At 37.7% G+C, this 16,884-nt stretch overlaps 1 protein-coding gene across 11 annotated transcripts in view; it reads left to right on the forward strand.

Annotated features, from left to right (window-relative positions):
* The window catches only part of KIF14 (kinesin family member 14), a 67,919-nt gene that overhangs the window by 23,921 nt on the left and 27,114 nt on the right, over positions 1 to 16,884 (forward strand). For all 11 annotated transcript variants that reach the window (XM_054657221.2, XM_063793962.1, XM_063793963.1 and 8 more), the window contains 7 exons: positions 2,226 to 2,328; positions 3,758 to 3,918; positions 5,719 to 5,866; positions 6,638 to 6,790; positions 9,799 to 9,925; positions 14,731 to 14,824; positions 15,644 to 15,773. In XM_054657221.2, the coding sequence (XP_054513196.1) occupies positions 2,226 to 2,328; positions 3,758 to 3,918; positions 5,719 to 5,866; positions 6,638 to 6,790; positions 9,799 to 9,925; positions 14,731 to 14,824; positions 15,644 to 15,773 (916 nt within the window). The remainder of the gene's footprint in view (positions 1 to 2,225; positions 2,329 to 3,757; positions 3,919 to 5,718; positions 5,867 to 6,637; positions 6,791 to 9,798; positions 9,926 to 14,730; positions 14,825 to 15,643; positions 15,774 to 16,884) is intronic.

The following is a 16,884-nucleotide window of genomic DNA, read 5'->3' on the forward strand; positions in this document are numbered from 1 at the left end:
ACAGGTGTGAGCTACCACGACCGGCCTGTAATGAATCTTTATATCTTTTTTTTTTTGGAGATGGAGTCTCACTCTATCACCCAGGCTGGAGTGCAGTAGTGTGATCTTGGCTCACCGTAACCTCCGCCTTCTGGGTTCAAGCGATTCTCGTGCCTCAGCCTCCTGAGTAGCAGCCACCATGCCCAGCTAGTTATTTGTATTTTTAGTAGAGACGATTTCATCATGTTGGCCAGGCTGGTCTTGAACTCCTGACCTCAGGTGATCCACCCACCTTGGCCTCCCAAAGTACTGGGATTACAGACGTGAGCCACTGCACCTGGCCATGAATCTTTATATCTGTTAGGGCATATCCTTTTGTTCTTTAGGTTCTTTTGCTCTTCTATTAATTAATTATTTTCTTTAACAAATAAATACAGTATTATTAACATCTGTGGCAAAGATACAGAACGTGCTCCCAAAGAGTTAAGAGTCCAGTAAGGAACTTGGAAGCCTCCTGCTTGCCTCTAACTCTCTACTTCCATTTTTCGTACCTTCCTTAGTTTATCTTGTTCACTAGACCATGAACTTTATGAAAGCTGATTTCATGTCTGTCTTCATTGCTGACACATAACTGGCTCTTGGAGGCTTAATGAATAAAAGAACTTCATGGCTGAGGCTGGTCATGTGAAAGAGAAAAAAAGAACTTCAGTATCTATTAATGCATATTAAGTGTTATATGAGTACTGCATACTTACTGCTTAAAAGTGAAGAGAAGGAAGAGTTGACTTCTAACTTAAACCCTAAAGAACAGCTTCTTAGAGGACTCTAAATTGGGCCTTCAAGAATGGTTGCAAGAAGGGAGAGGATGTCCTATCTGGAAGGAATGACTCAAAGAAAGGAGCAAAGCTGACATTAAGGCAAATTCAGAGTATTCATGTGGTTGATTAAGTGTGAAATGGGGTTCTTATGGGAAAATAGTGGCAGATGAGGGAGGTTGGTGGTTGAAGCCAGATTGTGGGGAGTCCAGAATGGTAGGCCATGGAATTTTGAGAGCAGAGTAGATAGAATTAGGAGAGGAAAGGGATCAGAACAAGTACACATTGTATAAACCTTCACCTGGATAAGACACTAGACTGGTAGGAGGGATGTAGTACCTAAGGGTGAACTATTGTTTCCATGTACTTTTCTCTAGATGCTTTAATTAAACTATTATTCTCTAATCACAGATCTTGGAGCCTAATCCACAACTAAAAAGATCTTTGGTTAGGACTCAGCTTTTGTTGCAGTTTTTCTTTCTATCCCGTTAATCCAAAGATGAATTGGACTTTGGAGTTTCTTTCCTATTCTCTGAATAAAAAGACTCAAATATGTAGCACTTATAGCTAATTTTCCACAGTATCACCTTATCATCCAGTAAATTAGATGTCTTAAGGAGTACACTTTGATCTCCATGTTTTTCCTTCCTCTGTAGTACCCTACTTTTCAAAAGGGGAGAAATATTTGTTCTTTCTGTTATTAAAGCTCATATGTAAAACCAGAAGCTTAGAAAATTAAAAAAACACTTAAAACTGTTTTATTCTTAAGAAATCACTGGCAGTATGTTAATGTTTTTTGCTAGAGTTTTTTTTTTTTTTTTTTTTTTTTGAATTTTTGGGGGAAGGTTTTTGTTTTCAAAGAAGTTATAATAAAAATACACCCAATGAAGAATGTTCCCACCACAGGTGGATCGGATTGCTACAGGCCAGGCTTTTTTCACCAAACTTCAAAATCTAATTGGAGGCTCGATGCAGTGGCTCATGCCTGTAATCCCAGCAGTTTGGGAGGCCGAGGCAGGTGGATCACTTGAGGTCAGGAATTAGAGACCAGCCTGGCGAACATGGCAAAACCCCATCTCTACTAAAATGCAAACATTAGCTGGGCAGGGCATGGTGGTGGGTGCCTGTAATCCTAGCTACTCAGGCAGCTGAGGCAGGAGAATTGCTTGAACCCAGGAGGTGGAGCTTGCAGTGAGCTGAGATTGTATCACTACACTCCAGCCTGGGCGACAGAGCAAGACTCCGTCTCAAAAAAAAAAAAAAAAAAAAAAATCTAGTTGGAGGAAAATAAAATAATTTTAAATTATTGTTACATATTGGTATGAACCTTAACACCAAAGGAATAGCCCAAGCAGAATTATCCCATATTGCCTTTTTCTTACTTTTTAGTGTGTTCTATAATTGTTAACAATGTGCTTCTTCTTTTAACAGTACTATCAAAAATTTTGGTGGGACAGTGAGTATTATCCCAGTTGGGGAAGCAAAGACATATGTAAATGGAAAACATATTTTGGAAATCACAGTATTACGTCATGTAAGTGGATGGGTGCTATAATATAAGAAACTGTTCGACTTTGGATAAGTCATTTAATTTCTTTGAGTTCTGGTTTTCTCTATAAGATAAGGGTGTTGAAGCAGATTAAGGACTTTTTCATTTCAAAAATTCTTTTTCCTATTAATTGCTTTCTTGTGCAAAGACAAAAGTTACATTTATATGAATCAATACCTGAAGAGCTGACCACTAACAGCATCATTATGTGTCCTATAAAGAGCTAGGCTTTAGAATCAGACAGACAGGGTCGAAATCCTGGCTTTGCCATTTGCTCTGTGACGTTTGGCAAGTTATTTAACTAGGTGATTAAACAATATCACCCAAGTCAGGACACTTTTGAGATCATTATTAATAATTACATCAAGAGAACAAACATCAGCATTGTGTTACAGGCAAACCCAGACCTATTGTGACTCTATATATCCTGCCTTTCAGAGATAGTGAAGGATTAACTGAAATAATAATTTGTGTATATAGTTCTTAGAATAGTATCTGCAAATAGTAAGCTCTCAATGAATGTCTCTTGTTATTATTAAGCTTTGTGCTCTTTAGTTTCCTCATTCCTAAAATTGGGATGATTATATGTATCTCACTGAGTTGTTGTGAATCGTAAATGAGATAACATAAAGTCTTGCACTTCATAATGATGTTTTGGGCAATGAGGGACCACATATGTAACAGTGGATCCCATAAGATTATAATACTGTATTTTTACTGTATTTTTTTCTGTTTAGATATACAATTATTTACCATTGTGTTATAGTTGCCTATGGTATTCAGTACAGTAACATGCTGTACAGGTTTGTAACCTAGGAGCAATAGGCTATGCCATATGGCCTAAGTGTGTAGTAGGCTATACCATCCAGGTTTGTGTAAGTACATTCCATGATATTCACACAACTATGAGATCACCTAACAGTGTACTTCTCAGAACATATCCCTGTTGTTAAGAGACATATGACTATATGTGTAATGTGCTTAATGCAGTGTTTGGTATATAGAAAGTAATAAACGTTGGGAGGCCAAGGTGGGTGGATCATGAGGTCAGGAGTTCGAGACCAGCCTAGCCAACATGGTGAAACCCCATCTCTACTAAAAATGCAAAAATTTAGCTGGGCGTGGTGGCGCACGCCTGTAATCCCAGCTGCTCGGGAGGCTGAGGCAGGAGAATTGCTTGAACCCGTGAGGCCGAGGTTGCAGTGAGCTGAGATTGTGCCACTGCATTCCAGCCTGGGTGACATAGTGAGACTCTGTGCCAAAAGAAAAAAAAAAGTAATAAATGTTAGTTGCTATGATGTTTATGTTTATCATTAATACTAGACTATATTGAATTGTTGGGCATAATAAATTTTCTCATTTAATTTTTTGGTTGAGACTTACCTCAAGTAGTACATTTTTTTGTGTGCTTTAGGGTGATCGAGTGATTCTTGGTGGAGATCATTATTTTAGATTTAATCATCCAGTAGAAGTCCAGAAAGGAAAAAGGCCATCTGGAAGAGATACTCCTATAAGTGAGGGTCCAAAAGACTTTGAATTTGCAAAAAATGAGTTGCTCATGGCACAGAGATCACAGTAAGTATGCTGTTGATATGAAATAGTAAGTGTATGAGAGAGATCTACAGCAGAGTTAATCACATTGTGCCAGTCTCTAGTAATTAACTCTTTGGGTGCTGGTTTCTAGTGATATAATTTTTCTCTTAGTACATTCATTAGTTCAGCAAATATATATTGACCATCTATTATGTGTCTGTCACTGTACCAAATGCTGGAGATATAAAGAATAAGGATTGAAATTTAGCTCACGTGCTGAAAGAATTCATCATCTCGAGGGGCTGACAGTTATAACAGTGCTATGACACAGTTCTCTGACAAGAGTCCCGAACTGTGTGGTGTGGAAGCTCACAGGGTGACACCTGGCCCTGACCAGTTATCAGGGAAGGTTTCTAGAAGATGAGAAGACGTCCCATAGAGGAGAATCCCAATAGACGATTAGAATTTAGCCAGAGGAAGACTGGGAGAGTGTACTTTTGTTTTTCTTTTCTTCTTGTGCCCCAGTTTTAGTTCATGCAGTATCGTAGGATTTCTGGCATAAGCAATATCCTTGTAAGCTAAATGGTAAAGTATATACAAATAAAATGCTAAAGAGTTTGAACTTTATCTTAAAGGATAAGGGAAACATTAAAGAATTTTGAGCAGACGTGAGACACTCATAATCAGAATTACATTTTTAGAGAGATCACCGGCACTCAAATCTGGAGAATGTATTAGAGATAGAGCAAGCTTAAAACCTGCAAATGCAGCCAAGAGACTATCGAAGTAAGGTAAATATAGTGTGATTAGGTAGGAAGGAAACATAAAGGAGATAAGATTGACAAGGCCTGGTGACTAAAGAAGATGAAAGGAGGAGGAATCAAGAACTGGTTATAGGCTAGACTAACTGCTTTGTCACCTTTTAAGAAGCCTCAACCTGCTTTTGCCCTTTAAAAAGAATTTTTTTAATTGAATACAATATAAATAGCACAAAATTTACCATGTTAGCCATTTTTAATTATATAGTCCAAAGGCATTAAGTACTTTCACATTGTTTTGTGTTTTTTTTTTTTTTTTTTTTTTTTTTTGAGGTGTAGTCTGGCTCTATCGTCTAGGCTGGAGTACAGTTGGCATGATCTCGGTTCATTGCAACTTCCGCCTCCTGGCCTCAAGCCATCCTCCCACCTTAGCCTCCCGAGCATGTGAGACTACAGGCGCACACCACCACGCCCGGCTAATTTTTGAATTTTTTTGTAGAGATGGGGTTTCACCATGTTGCCCAGGCTGGTCTCGAACTCCTGAGCTCAAGCAGTCCACCTGCCTTGGCCTCCCAAAGTGCTGGGATTACAGGTGTGAGTCACTGTGCCCACCCTAGTGCCTTCACATTGTTGTGCAACCATCACCATCATCCATCTCCAGAAATGTTTTATTATTCCAAACTGAAACTCTGTATTTGTTAAATAATAGCCATTCTCCTCTCTCCCTAGCTGTGATATCCACTAGCCTTCTTTTTGATACTCTTATTCTTTTTTTCAGTAAAATTGGGAATGGAAATTTCTGTATAATGTAGTTACTAAAGCACTGATTTTATTTAAATGTCAGGCATCTGCAATAGTAACTAAGTTAGAAATAAGCAATTTTTCGTCCTGCGTGTTTAAATTTTGAGTGTAAACAATTGTAGAGCCAGCGAAAATTTTAAAAACACTGTTGATAGAATGTCAGAAATCAAGTTTTAAGATTGAAACTTTCGTTCAATGGAAAACTTTTCAGTAGGATTAAGAACTATTATGATGTATAAAGAATTCTTAACATGTACCCTGTAAACATCTTGCTACATTGTAGACTTGAAGCAGAAATAAAAGAGGCTCAGTTGAAGGCAAAGGAAGAAATGATGCAAGGAATCCAGATTGCAAAAGAAATGGCTCAGCAAGAGCTTTCTTCTCAAAAAGCTGCATATGAAAGCAAAATAAAAGCACTGGAAGCAGAACTGGTAAAAGGCAGAATTAGTTTTATTTTTTTTTTCCGACAGTGTACCCCAAGTGATGTGTTGCCTATAAAGTTGATTATGTCCCTATAAGAGAACTGGGAGAGATCAGAGATTAGTGAATCAAAGCCACAGTGAGTCTTGGCCCTCTTTAATTTTACTTTAAGAAATAAGTCAGGGCTGAGCATGATGGCTCATGCCCATAATCCCAGCTCTTTAGGAGGCCAAGGTAGGCAGATTACTTGAGCCCAGGAGTTCAAGACCAGCCAGGGGCAATGTAGGGAAACTGGTCTCTCCAAAAAGTTTAAAACATTAGCTGGGTGTGGTAGCATGCGCCTGTAGTCCCAGCTACTCAGAAGGCTGAGATAGGAGGATCATCTAGCCCAGGGAGGTCAAGCCTGCAGTGAACCTTGACAGAGTGAGACCCTGTCTCAAAAAAAAAAAAAAAAAAAAAAGGAAAAAAGTTGGTGGCGATAATAGACGATGGCTACTGGAATAAAAATAAAGAGAAACTTCTGTCCTCTAGCCGCTTGAGTCATGGCTGTCTCCATGGTTTATTGGAAATCTTGGGTTCCCAGAAGCCCATTTTAGATAATACTCTTAAGAAGTTTGACTAGTGATATTTATTTTTATTTAACCTGAATGAAGTGGAGAAGCTTTAATAGGGCAACTTTTCTATTAGTGAGTAATTTCTTGTACATTGGTTAAAGAAAGGGACTTTTGTACTTTTTTGCTACGGTTTTTGCCTGAGATATTTTTTATTATCGTTCTTTAAAGAGAGAAGAGTCTCAAAGGAAAAAAATGCAGGAAATAAATAACCAGAAGGCTAATCACAAAATTGAGGAATTAGAAAAGGCAAAGCAGCATCTTGAACAGGAAATATATGTCAACAAAAAACGATTAGAAATGGAGACTTTGGCTACAAAACAGGTAATTTTATTGTATAACCAGTTAACTCTATTCTGAGAAAAAGCTGGATTTTTTTTTCAAAGAAGTTGCTTATGGTATGTTGACAGAAGAGAGCCAAATCCAGGTTTGTAGATGTGTAGATGAGAAAAGTACTTCTTGCCTGAAAGCTTATATCCTGGTACTGCTCACAGATCACACAGAGATTTTGAAAGTGACAGAGTTATTTCCATCTAGTTCCACTCCAGTGTTCTCTTTTTATGCATCTACAACTATCTGGTCATCAGTCATGCCAAGTAATTTAAATAAGTGAAATAGCACTAGGTCACATATGAGGAAGGAAAAAAGGCACAGCTCTTATACTGGGTCACATCCTGATGTCACAATGAAACATCTGCCTGTGGAGAGAGCAGCAAGCATCCTGTTTCCAGAACTCACAGTAGGGCATTCATTACCTCCGTCTTATGAGCTCAGGTACCTGCCTGCTTTTATCATGTCATTTGAGGATAGAGGCATCTTTCATGGGCCACCTCAACTAATCAATTTCACAAGCCTAAGGGATAAAACCAGAATGTTAATACCTTCAAGCCCCTTACGGTCAATATTTTGGGCCATTCTTTCTATTAGTGGTTCTTGAAGGGTGGTCCCTAGACCAGCAACATCAACATCACCTTGGGAACATGTTAGAAATGCAAATATTTAGGCCGGGCATGGTGGCTTACACCTGTAATCCCAGGACTTTGGGAGGCTGAGGCGGGTGGATTACGACGTTAAGAGATCGAGGCCATCCTGGCCAACATAGTGAAACCCTGTCTCTACTAAAAATACAAAAATTAGCTGGGCATGGTGGCGCACGCCTGTAGTCCCAGCTACTCAGGAGGCTGAGGTAGGAGAATCTCTTGAACCCGGGAGTCGGAGGTTGCAGTGAGCTGAGATTACGCCACTGCACTCCATCCTGGTGACAGAGCAAGACTCTGTCAAAAAAAAAAAAAAAAAAACAAAAACCAAAAAAAGCAAATTTTTAGGCCACACTCCAGAACTACTGAAGCAGAAACTGAGAATGGGGCACAGAACCTATTTTAAGAAGCCCTGTGGGATGTTCTGATGAACATTAAAGTTTGCAAGCCACTGTTTTGATTCCTTATATCTTAATCTGAAGGTTTTACTCTCTCAAATGGCAATTTTATTTCTCTTTTTTTCAAGTTTGTGGGGTCGGGGAAACCAGGGTGGGAGTTGGAGTTGGAATAAAATACTCCTAGTAATTGCAAAGTATTGGTACCATAATACAGTTATTATACATCTACTAGTCAACTCCTGGACACAAAGTGGCTAGTGAACCACCTCAGAGAGTTTTAGGAGAAAAACATAGAACTGTTTAAGTCTTGAAAAACAATTATTATTGTTATTATTTTTTGTTTTGTTTTGTTTTGAGACAGAGTTTCATTCTTGTTGCCCAGACTGGAGTGCAGTGGCGTGATCTGGGCTCACTGCAACCTCCGCCTTCCAGCGATTCTGCTGCCTCAGCCTCCCGAGTAGCTGGGATTACAGGTGTCTGCCACTATGCCCGGCTAATTTTTTTTGTATTTTTAGTAGAGACGGGGTTTCACCATGTTGGCCAAGCTGGTCTTGAACTCTTGACCTCATGATTCTCCCACGTTGGCCTCCCAAAGTGCTGGGATTATAGGCATGAGCCACCGCACCCGGCCCAAAAACAATTATTATTACTGGGCTTATAATGCTTATTTGTACTAAACTAGATTTCTTGTATCTTTTAAGTTTAACTTCTTTATTTAGTCAACAAGTGTTCTTGGATATGGCCTTTTTTTTTTTTTTTTAACAGTTTGTCCTTTTTTCTTCTTTTTTTTCTGCCTTTTTTGGGTTTTCTTATTTTTAATTTATTTTTATTTCAATAGCTTTAGAAGTACAAATTGCTTTTGGTTTCGTGGATGAATTATATAGTGGTGAAGTCTAGGATTTAGTGCACCTGTCACCTGAGTAGCTTACATTGTACCCAATAGGTAGTTTTTCATTTCTTGCCCTCTCCCACTCTCCCTCTTTCTGAGTCTTCAATGCCCATTGTACCAGGAGTGCACACAGTTCACAATTTAGGTTGCACGCTCCTTATGAGAATCTAATATCTGATGATCTGAGGTGGAACCGTTTCATCCTGAAACCAACCCCTGAGCCCCTGTCTGTGGAAAAATTGTCTTCCATGAAACCAGTCCCTGGTGCCAAAAGGTTGGGGACCGCTGCATTATACCACTCTATATGCTTTTGCATACCCATAGCTTAGCTGTCACTTATAAGTGAGACCATGCTGATATTTGGTTTTCAATTCCTGAGTTACTTCACTTAGAATTATTGCCTCCAGTTCCATTCAAGTTGCTGCAAAAGATATTTTCTTTTTTATTGCTGGGTAATATTTCATGGTGTGTGTATATATATATATATATATATATGTGTGTGTATGTATGTATATATATATACACCATATTTTCTTTATCCATTCATTGGTTGATGGACACTTAGGTTGATTCCATATCTTTGCACTTGTGAATTGTGCTGTGATAAGCATACACATGCAGGAGTCTTTTTGATATAATGACTTCTTTTCCTCTTTTTTTCTAGTTTTTTTTTTTAACTTCTATCAATGGGAAGAAAAAAGATTAATTTATGTCATCAAAAATTCCTAATAATGTTGTGGGGAAAAATTATTTTGCAAGGAAATTTTATAAATCATTTTTAAAAGCTTTTCATGTTTAATAAAACACATAAAACATGTTAACTATATAGGCTTAATAAAACATGTACTATAAAATGAGGTTTACTGTAGTGTGTTATCATTATCAATCTGTTTTTTTAAAATAGGTTTTATTGTGTATATTTAAGTTATACAATGTTATGGGGTATATAAATTGTAAAATGGTTACTATAGTGAAGCAAATTAACATATCCATCATCTCAATGTGGTGTTATAGTTTCTCTCTTTGCATATTCTCACATGTGGGTCTGTATGAATGAATATCAATTAGGCTTTAGAAGACCATAGCATCCGCCATGCAAGAATTCTGGAAGCTTTAGAAACTGAAAAGCAAAAAATTGCTAAAGAAGTACAAATTCTACAGCAGAATCGGAATAATAGGGATAAAACTTTTACAAGTAAGTGTGTGCTGATTTTAGCAAATATTTTCTAAAATTATGCATGTTATATGTAATATAATTAGTAAAATATTAGCATTAGTTGCCTTTACATATTCAAAATATTTTATTCTAGTTGACTTTTCTGGATCTAAATAAATTTGTATGAATGGTTGTTTTTGAATATTCAGCCTTTAGAATATTTATTATATCAATGCTTTAGACTGAATGTTTGTGTTCCCCCAAAATTAATATATTGAATTCATAACCTCCAAGGCAGTGGTGTTAGGAAGTGGAGGTCTTTGGCAGGTGAGTAAGTCATGAGGGTAGAGCCCTCATAGATAGAATTAGTGCCCCTGTGAAAGCAATTGCAGAAAGTCCCCTCACCTCTTCCACCAAGTGAGGACATAGCATGAAGATGGTAGTCTGCAACCCAGAACAGGGCCCTCACCAGAACCTGACCGACGCTGGAACCCTGATCTCAGAGTTCCAGCCTCCTGAACTGTGAGCAATAAATTGCTGTTGTTTATAAGCCACCCAGTCTGGCAATTTGTTAATAGTACTGCAACTGAGCAAATAGTAAGCCAAATTTCAATGTGCAGCATGTTTTTAAAAAATATATCTTATTCTAATTCTTAATCCTTGTTTTATATCTGTTAATAGTTGTGCTTAGTCATGGATTACTTTGTTTTCTTTTTCACTTAGACATTTTTTCAAGAGATTTTTTTTCTAGCTTTACTGAGGTGTAATTAACAAATAAAAATTATGTATATTTAAGATGTACAACATGATGTTTTTACATATATTGCAAAATGATTACCATAATCAAGCTAGTTAACATATTTATCACCTCACCTAGTTCTTTTTTTTTTTTTGTCATGAGGACACTTAGGATATACTCTCTTATTTCAAGTATAGAATACAGTATTATTAATTATAGGCAACTTTCTGTACATTAGACCTCCAGAGTGTATTCATCCTGCATAACTGAAACTTTGTACCCTTTGACCAACATCTTCCCATTCCCCTATCCTGTATTTCCTGGTAACCATCATTCTACTCTCTGTGCCTATGAGTTCAACATTTTTAGATTCCACATGTAAGTGAGATCATATAGTATTTATCTTTCTATGTCTGGCTTATTTCACTTTTGGTGGTGTTATTAGAGTTTTCTATATATAAGATCATGTCGTCTGTAAACAAACAATTTTACTTCTTCCTTCTCAGTTTGGATACCTTTTATCTCTTTTTCTTGCCCAGCTGGTTTTGTTAGGACTTTCAGTACTATGTTCAATAGAAGTGGTGAGAGTAGGCATCCTTGTTATGTGCCTGATCTTAAAGGAAAAGCTTTCAGCTATTTGCCATTGAAGATGTTAGGTGTGGGCTTGTCATATACAGCCTTTATTATGTTGAGGTACATTCTTCTATACCTAATTTGTTGAGAGTCTTTATCATAAAAGGATGTTGTAGTTTGTCAAAGGTTTTTTGCACCTATTGAAATGATCATATGATTTTTATCCTTATTCTGTTAATGTGGTATATCACATTTATTGATTTGTATATGTTAAACCATCCTTGCATCCCAGTGATAAACCCCACTTGATCATGGTGTATGATCCTTTTAATGTGCTGTTGAATTTGGTTTGCTAGTATTTTGTTGAAGATTTTTGGATCTATGTTCATCAGGGATATTGGCCTGTAGTTTTCTTTTCTTGTAGTGTCTTTGTCTGGCTTTAGTATCAGGGTAATGCTGGCCTTGCAAAAGGAATTGGAACTGTTCCCTCCTCTTCAGCTTTTTGGAAGAGTTTGAGAAGGGTTAGCATTAATTCTTCTTTAATTGTTTGGTAGACTTCACCAGTGAAGCCATTAAGTCCTGTGAGACCTTTTTTTAATTTTTTTTGAAACAGAGTCTTGTCTGTTGGCAGGCTGGAGTACGGTGGCACGATCTCAGCTCACTGCAACCTCCGCCTCCCGGGTTCAAGCGATTCTCCTGCCTCAGCTTCCCAAGTAGCTGGGAGTACAGTTTTTGTATTTTTAGTAGCAATGGGGTTTCACCATGTTGGCCAGGATGGTCTCTACCTCCTGACCTCGTGATCCGCCCACCGCAGCCTCCCAAAGTGCTGGGATTACAGGTGTGAGCCACCAGGGCCCGGCCCGACTTTTTTTTTTTTTTTTTTTTTAAAGTCTTTTTGTTGTTGTTGCCCAGGCTGGAATGCAGTGGTGTGATCTTGGCTCACTGCAACCTCTGCCTCCCAGGCTCAAGCGATTCTCCTGCTTCAGCTTCCTGAGTAGCTGGGATAACAGGCATGCACCACCATGCCCAGCTAAGTTTTGTATTTTTAGTAGAGACAGGGTTTCACCATGTTGGCCAGGCTGGTATCAAACTTCTGACCTCAGGTGATCTGCCTGCCTTGGCTTCCCAAAGTGCTGGGATTACAGGTGTGAGCCACCATGCCTAGCCAAGTCCTGGGAGACTTTTGATTGCACTTTTTTTGGTACATTTCTATGTAAAACACAGCATATTTTTAATATAAACTTTTTTATTATGGAAAATTTTAAACAAGCTATAAAAGTAGAGATTGCTGCAGTAAGCCTTTATATATTTATCCAACTTCAATGATTATCAACACATGTTCAATCTTGTTGCCGCTATCCTCAAACTCACTGCTTCCCTGGACTAGTTTGAAGCAAATCCCAGACACCATATCATTTAAGGTGTACACACTTCACTGTGTATCTCTAAATTAGATAAGGACTCTCTTTTTGCCCTCCCTCTCTCTCTTTCTCTGTCACTCTTTTAAGCATTGCCATAACTATATTAATAATAATTTCTTACACATCACATATTTACTCCATAATCGTATTTCCTGGATTGTTTCATCCTTTTTTTTAAAAAAAAACTTGATTTGTTTGAATCAGGATACCAACATGATCTACACATTGCATTTGGTAGATGTGCCTTTTAAGTCTCTTTTAATCTGTAAATTCACTCTTCTCTTTCATGTAGTAATTTGTTGAAGAAATCAGATGATTTGTCCTGTAGAGTTTTTTTGGATTCTGGATTTTGCTGATTGTGTCTGCCTGGTGTTACTTAACAGGCTCCTCTGTTCCAGTATTCCCTAGAAAGTGGTAGTTAGATCTTCAGGCCTATCAAATTCAGGTTCAGTTTTTTAGCAAGAATACTTGGTAGGTATGTTGTGTACTTTCTGTAACTTCTTTAAAATAACTTTTAAAATATTAATACTCTTTTTTTTTTTTTTTCTGAGACAGAGTCTTGCTCTGTCACCCAGGTTGGAGTGCATTGGAGTGCAGTAGCACAATCTCAGCTCACTGCAACCTCTGTCTCCCGGGTTCAAGCAATTCTCCTGCCTCAGCCTCCCGAGTAGCTGGGACTACAGGCATCCGCTACCACGCCTGGCTAATTTTTGTATTTTTAGTAGAAACAGTGTTTCACCATGATGGCCAGGCTAGTTTCAAACTCCTGACCTCAGGTGATCCGCCGGCCTTGGTCTCCCAAAGTGCTGGGATTACAGGTGTGTGCCACTTCACCCAGCCAATACTCTTTGTATCTATTGCCAGGAGGCAATACTTTTATTCTTCTGAGGGACTAGACAGTGCCTTACAATGATTACTTGATTTTTTAATTCATGTGAATGAGTTTATCCTTCCAAAAAGCTATTTTTAGTAGATTACTGGTTATAAGTTTGCCTGAACAATATAGAAAATATTTATGATAAATTTTTTTTTTTTTGAGACAAAGCCTTGCTCTGTCACACAGGCTGGGGTGCAGAGTGCCATCATAGCTGACTGCAACCTCAAACTCCTGGGCTCAAGTGATCCTCTTGTCTCAGGCTCTCCAGTAGCTAGGACTACAGGTGCATGCTTCCTTGCTTGGCTAATTTATTTTATTTTCTAGAGATAGGGTGCCACTATATTGCCCAGGCAGGCCTTGAAATTCTGGCCTTCAAGTGATCCTCCTGCCTCAGCCTCCCAAAATGTAGGTATTATAGACATGAGCTACCGTGCCCAGTCATAATCTTAAATTCAAATTAGGAGCTGGGTGTGGTGGCTCATGCCTGTAATCCCAGCACTTTGGAAGGCTGAGGCAGGTAGATTGCTTAAGCCCAGGAGTTCAAGACCAGCCTGAGCAACATGGCAAAACCTCATCTCTACAAAATATAAAAAAGTTAGCTGGGTGTGGTGGCATGCACCTGTAGTTCCAGCTACTTGGAAGGCTGAGATGGGAGGATCACTTGAGCCTGGGGAGGTCAAGGCTGCAGTGAGCCCTGCTTGAGCCACTGTACTATAGCCTAGGCGACCTAGTGAGACCCTGACTCAAAAAAAAAAAAAAAAAAGGAAAGTGAAATTGTGCACTAAATTATTTTCCTTTTTTATTTTAATGTCCTGACATATATATATATATAAACATTTTTTTAATTTTTAGGCAAAATACAAAAGGACATGTTTCTACATAAGTAAGACTATAGAATACTCAATACTTGAAATAATTTAGAAATGAGGAAGAAAGAAAAAAGACATTAGAAAAAAAATTTTTTTCTAGATATTAGAAAGTAAAGCATTGTCTTTGGCTTATCTTTTTTATATCAACTTCCATTTTCTTACATCTTCCCACAGGCAAAAACCTCATTTTATAGGAAAAATGTTTTATTTCACCAAATTACTCAAATATCACTTATCCTTCTGCAATATAGAGTTAAAACCATTCATTTAAAATCAGTAATTTTTTTTTAGGAATTGTTTTGCCTAATGGTATATGTTAGTGTCCATGTATGTATTTTGAATCTTTTCTGTGTGCTTTGTATTAGTGCAGACAACTTGGAGCTCTATGAAACTCTCAATGATGATTCAGGAAGCCAATGCTATCAGCAGCAAATTGAAAACATACTATGTTTTTGGCAGGTGAGTAATTAATTATCCTGATTATAAATGTTTTAAACAAGTTGGCCTTTATATCATTTAGTTTCTCTCTTTTTTTTTTTTTTTTCTGAGACAGAGTCTTGCTCTGTTGCCCAGGCTGGAGTGCAGTGGCGCAATCTGGGCTCACTGCAACCTCCACCTCCCGGGTTCAAGCAATTCTCCTGCCTCAGCCTCCTGAGTAACTTGGATTACTGGGTGGCGTGTGCCACCACACCCAGCTAATTTCTGTATTTTTAGTTAGAGATGGGGTTTCACCACGTTGGCCAGGCTGGTTTCAAACTCTTGACCTAGTGATCCACCTGACTTGGCCTCTCAAAGTGCTGGGATTACAGGTGTGAGCCACTGCGCCCGGCTATCATTTAGTTTCTCTAAAGTCCATTCTATAGCTATAGGAAAGAGCTGGTATCAGAATCCCCAGAATCCCCAGTGAGACTTTATCCTTTCAGAGGTCATTCTGGATTAAGAGAGATTTCAACAATTAACATACTAGTATATTTATAAATAAAATAATTTTAGTTGTTTTAGGAATTTGCTAATTTTCTTTTGAGTTGAAAATGTATCAGTATTTCATTGTTCAAAAGGAACATACCTTATTAGAAATTTTTGATTTTAAAAAATTTTTATGTTATTTTTATATGTTTTATACTTATATGATTATTACTATAATAAAAATACTTAACTGTGGAAAGACTTAATCAGTGGATGGAATTTTTAGGGAAATTATTCTACCCCAGAAAACTCTTAGTATAAATGGATGTGTATGTTTCAGGATAAGCTTTTTTTTGTTTATTTTTCTTTCAGACATGATATATCAGATAAAAGTAGTTCTGACACTTCTATTCGGGTTCGTAACCTGAAACTAGGAATCTCAACATTCTGGAGTCTGGAAAAGTTTGAATCTAAACTTGCAGCAATGAAAGAACTTTATGAGGTTTGGAATATTATTAAAATCTCTATAAATTTTTTAAAATAAAAAAGTATAAAAGTTCAAGTACCTACTTTTGGTGAAAAAAGTACATATATATAAAAGTGACATATTCTCCATATAGAAAATTTGGAAAATAAAAGGCAATCTATCAATTACCTAAACCAACCAGTATTAACAATTATATATATTTATTTTTACATTTAAATGGAGTTTTATTGGATTGTTTTAATACAGTTATAGGTATAATAGAGAAATTTAAGGGTGGAATCTATTGTCATAATTGTATATTTTTAAAATTTTTACATTTAAGCTTAAGGAAAGAAGAAATTTGATAGACATAAATCATATTACATCATTTGAAATGATCTTCCTATGCCTAATGTACCTTTTTGCATATTTACATTTCTCCGTTGCTGTGCTTTGAGTGCTTCCAACTGCCTGCTGCCTGTTATAGTCACAACTAAAAAATCTCTGCACATATTAGTTTTTAATATCTTACTTTGTCATCTTTTATTTTCCAAAATGAAACTAAACATATGAACTTTTTATTACACTTTGATGCTCACCAACAAATTGCTTGCCAGAAATATTGCCATTTACCAATGTTACCAGTTTGCATTTTACAAATATATATATATATATATATATATTTGTTTTTTGAAACGGAATTTCGCTCTTGTTGCCCAGGCTGGAGTGCAATGGTGCAATCTCAGCTCACTGCAACCTCCGCCTCCCGGGTTCAAGCGATTCTCTTGCCTCAGCCTCCTGAATAGCTGGGATTACAGGTGCCTGCCACCAGCCCCAGCAAATTTTTGTATTTTTTTTAAAAAAGACGAGGTTTCACCACGTTGGCCAGGCTGGTCTCGAACTCCTGACCTCGGGTGATCCACCCGCCTTGGCTTCCCAAAGTGCTGGGATTACAGGCATGAGCCACCATGCCTGGGCTTATTATTATTCTTTTTTAATAGAGACAGAGTCTTGCTGTTTTGCCCAGGCTGGTCTTGAACTCCTGGCCTCAAGCAGTCCTCTCACCTTAGCCTCCCAAAGTGTTGGGATTACAGGCGTGAGCCATTGTGTGCAACCTGTACTGTAATAACTAGTAAATCTAGGGATT

Source organism: Pan troglodytes, chromosome 1, assembly GCF_028858775.2.
Source record: "Pan troglodytes isolate AG18354 chromosome 1, NHGRI_mPanTro3-v2.0_pri, whole genome shotgun sequence".
Classification (NCBI taxonomy): Eukaryota; Metazoa; Chordata; class Mammalia; order Primates; family Hominidae; genus Pan; species Pan troglodytes.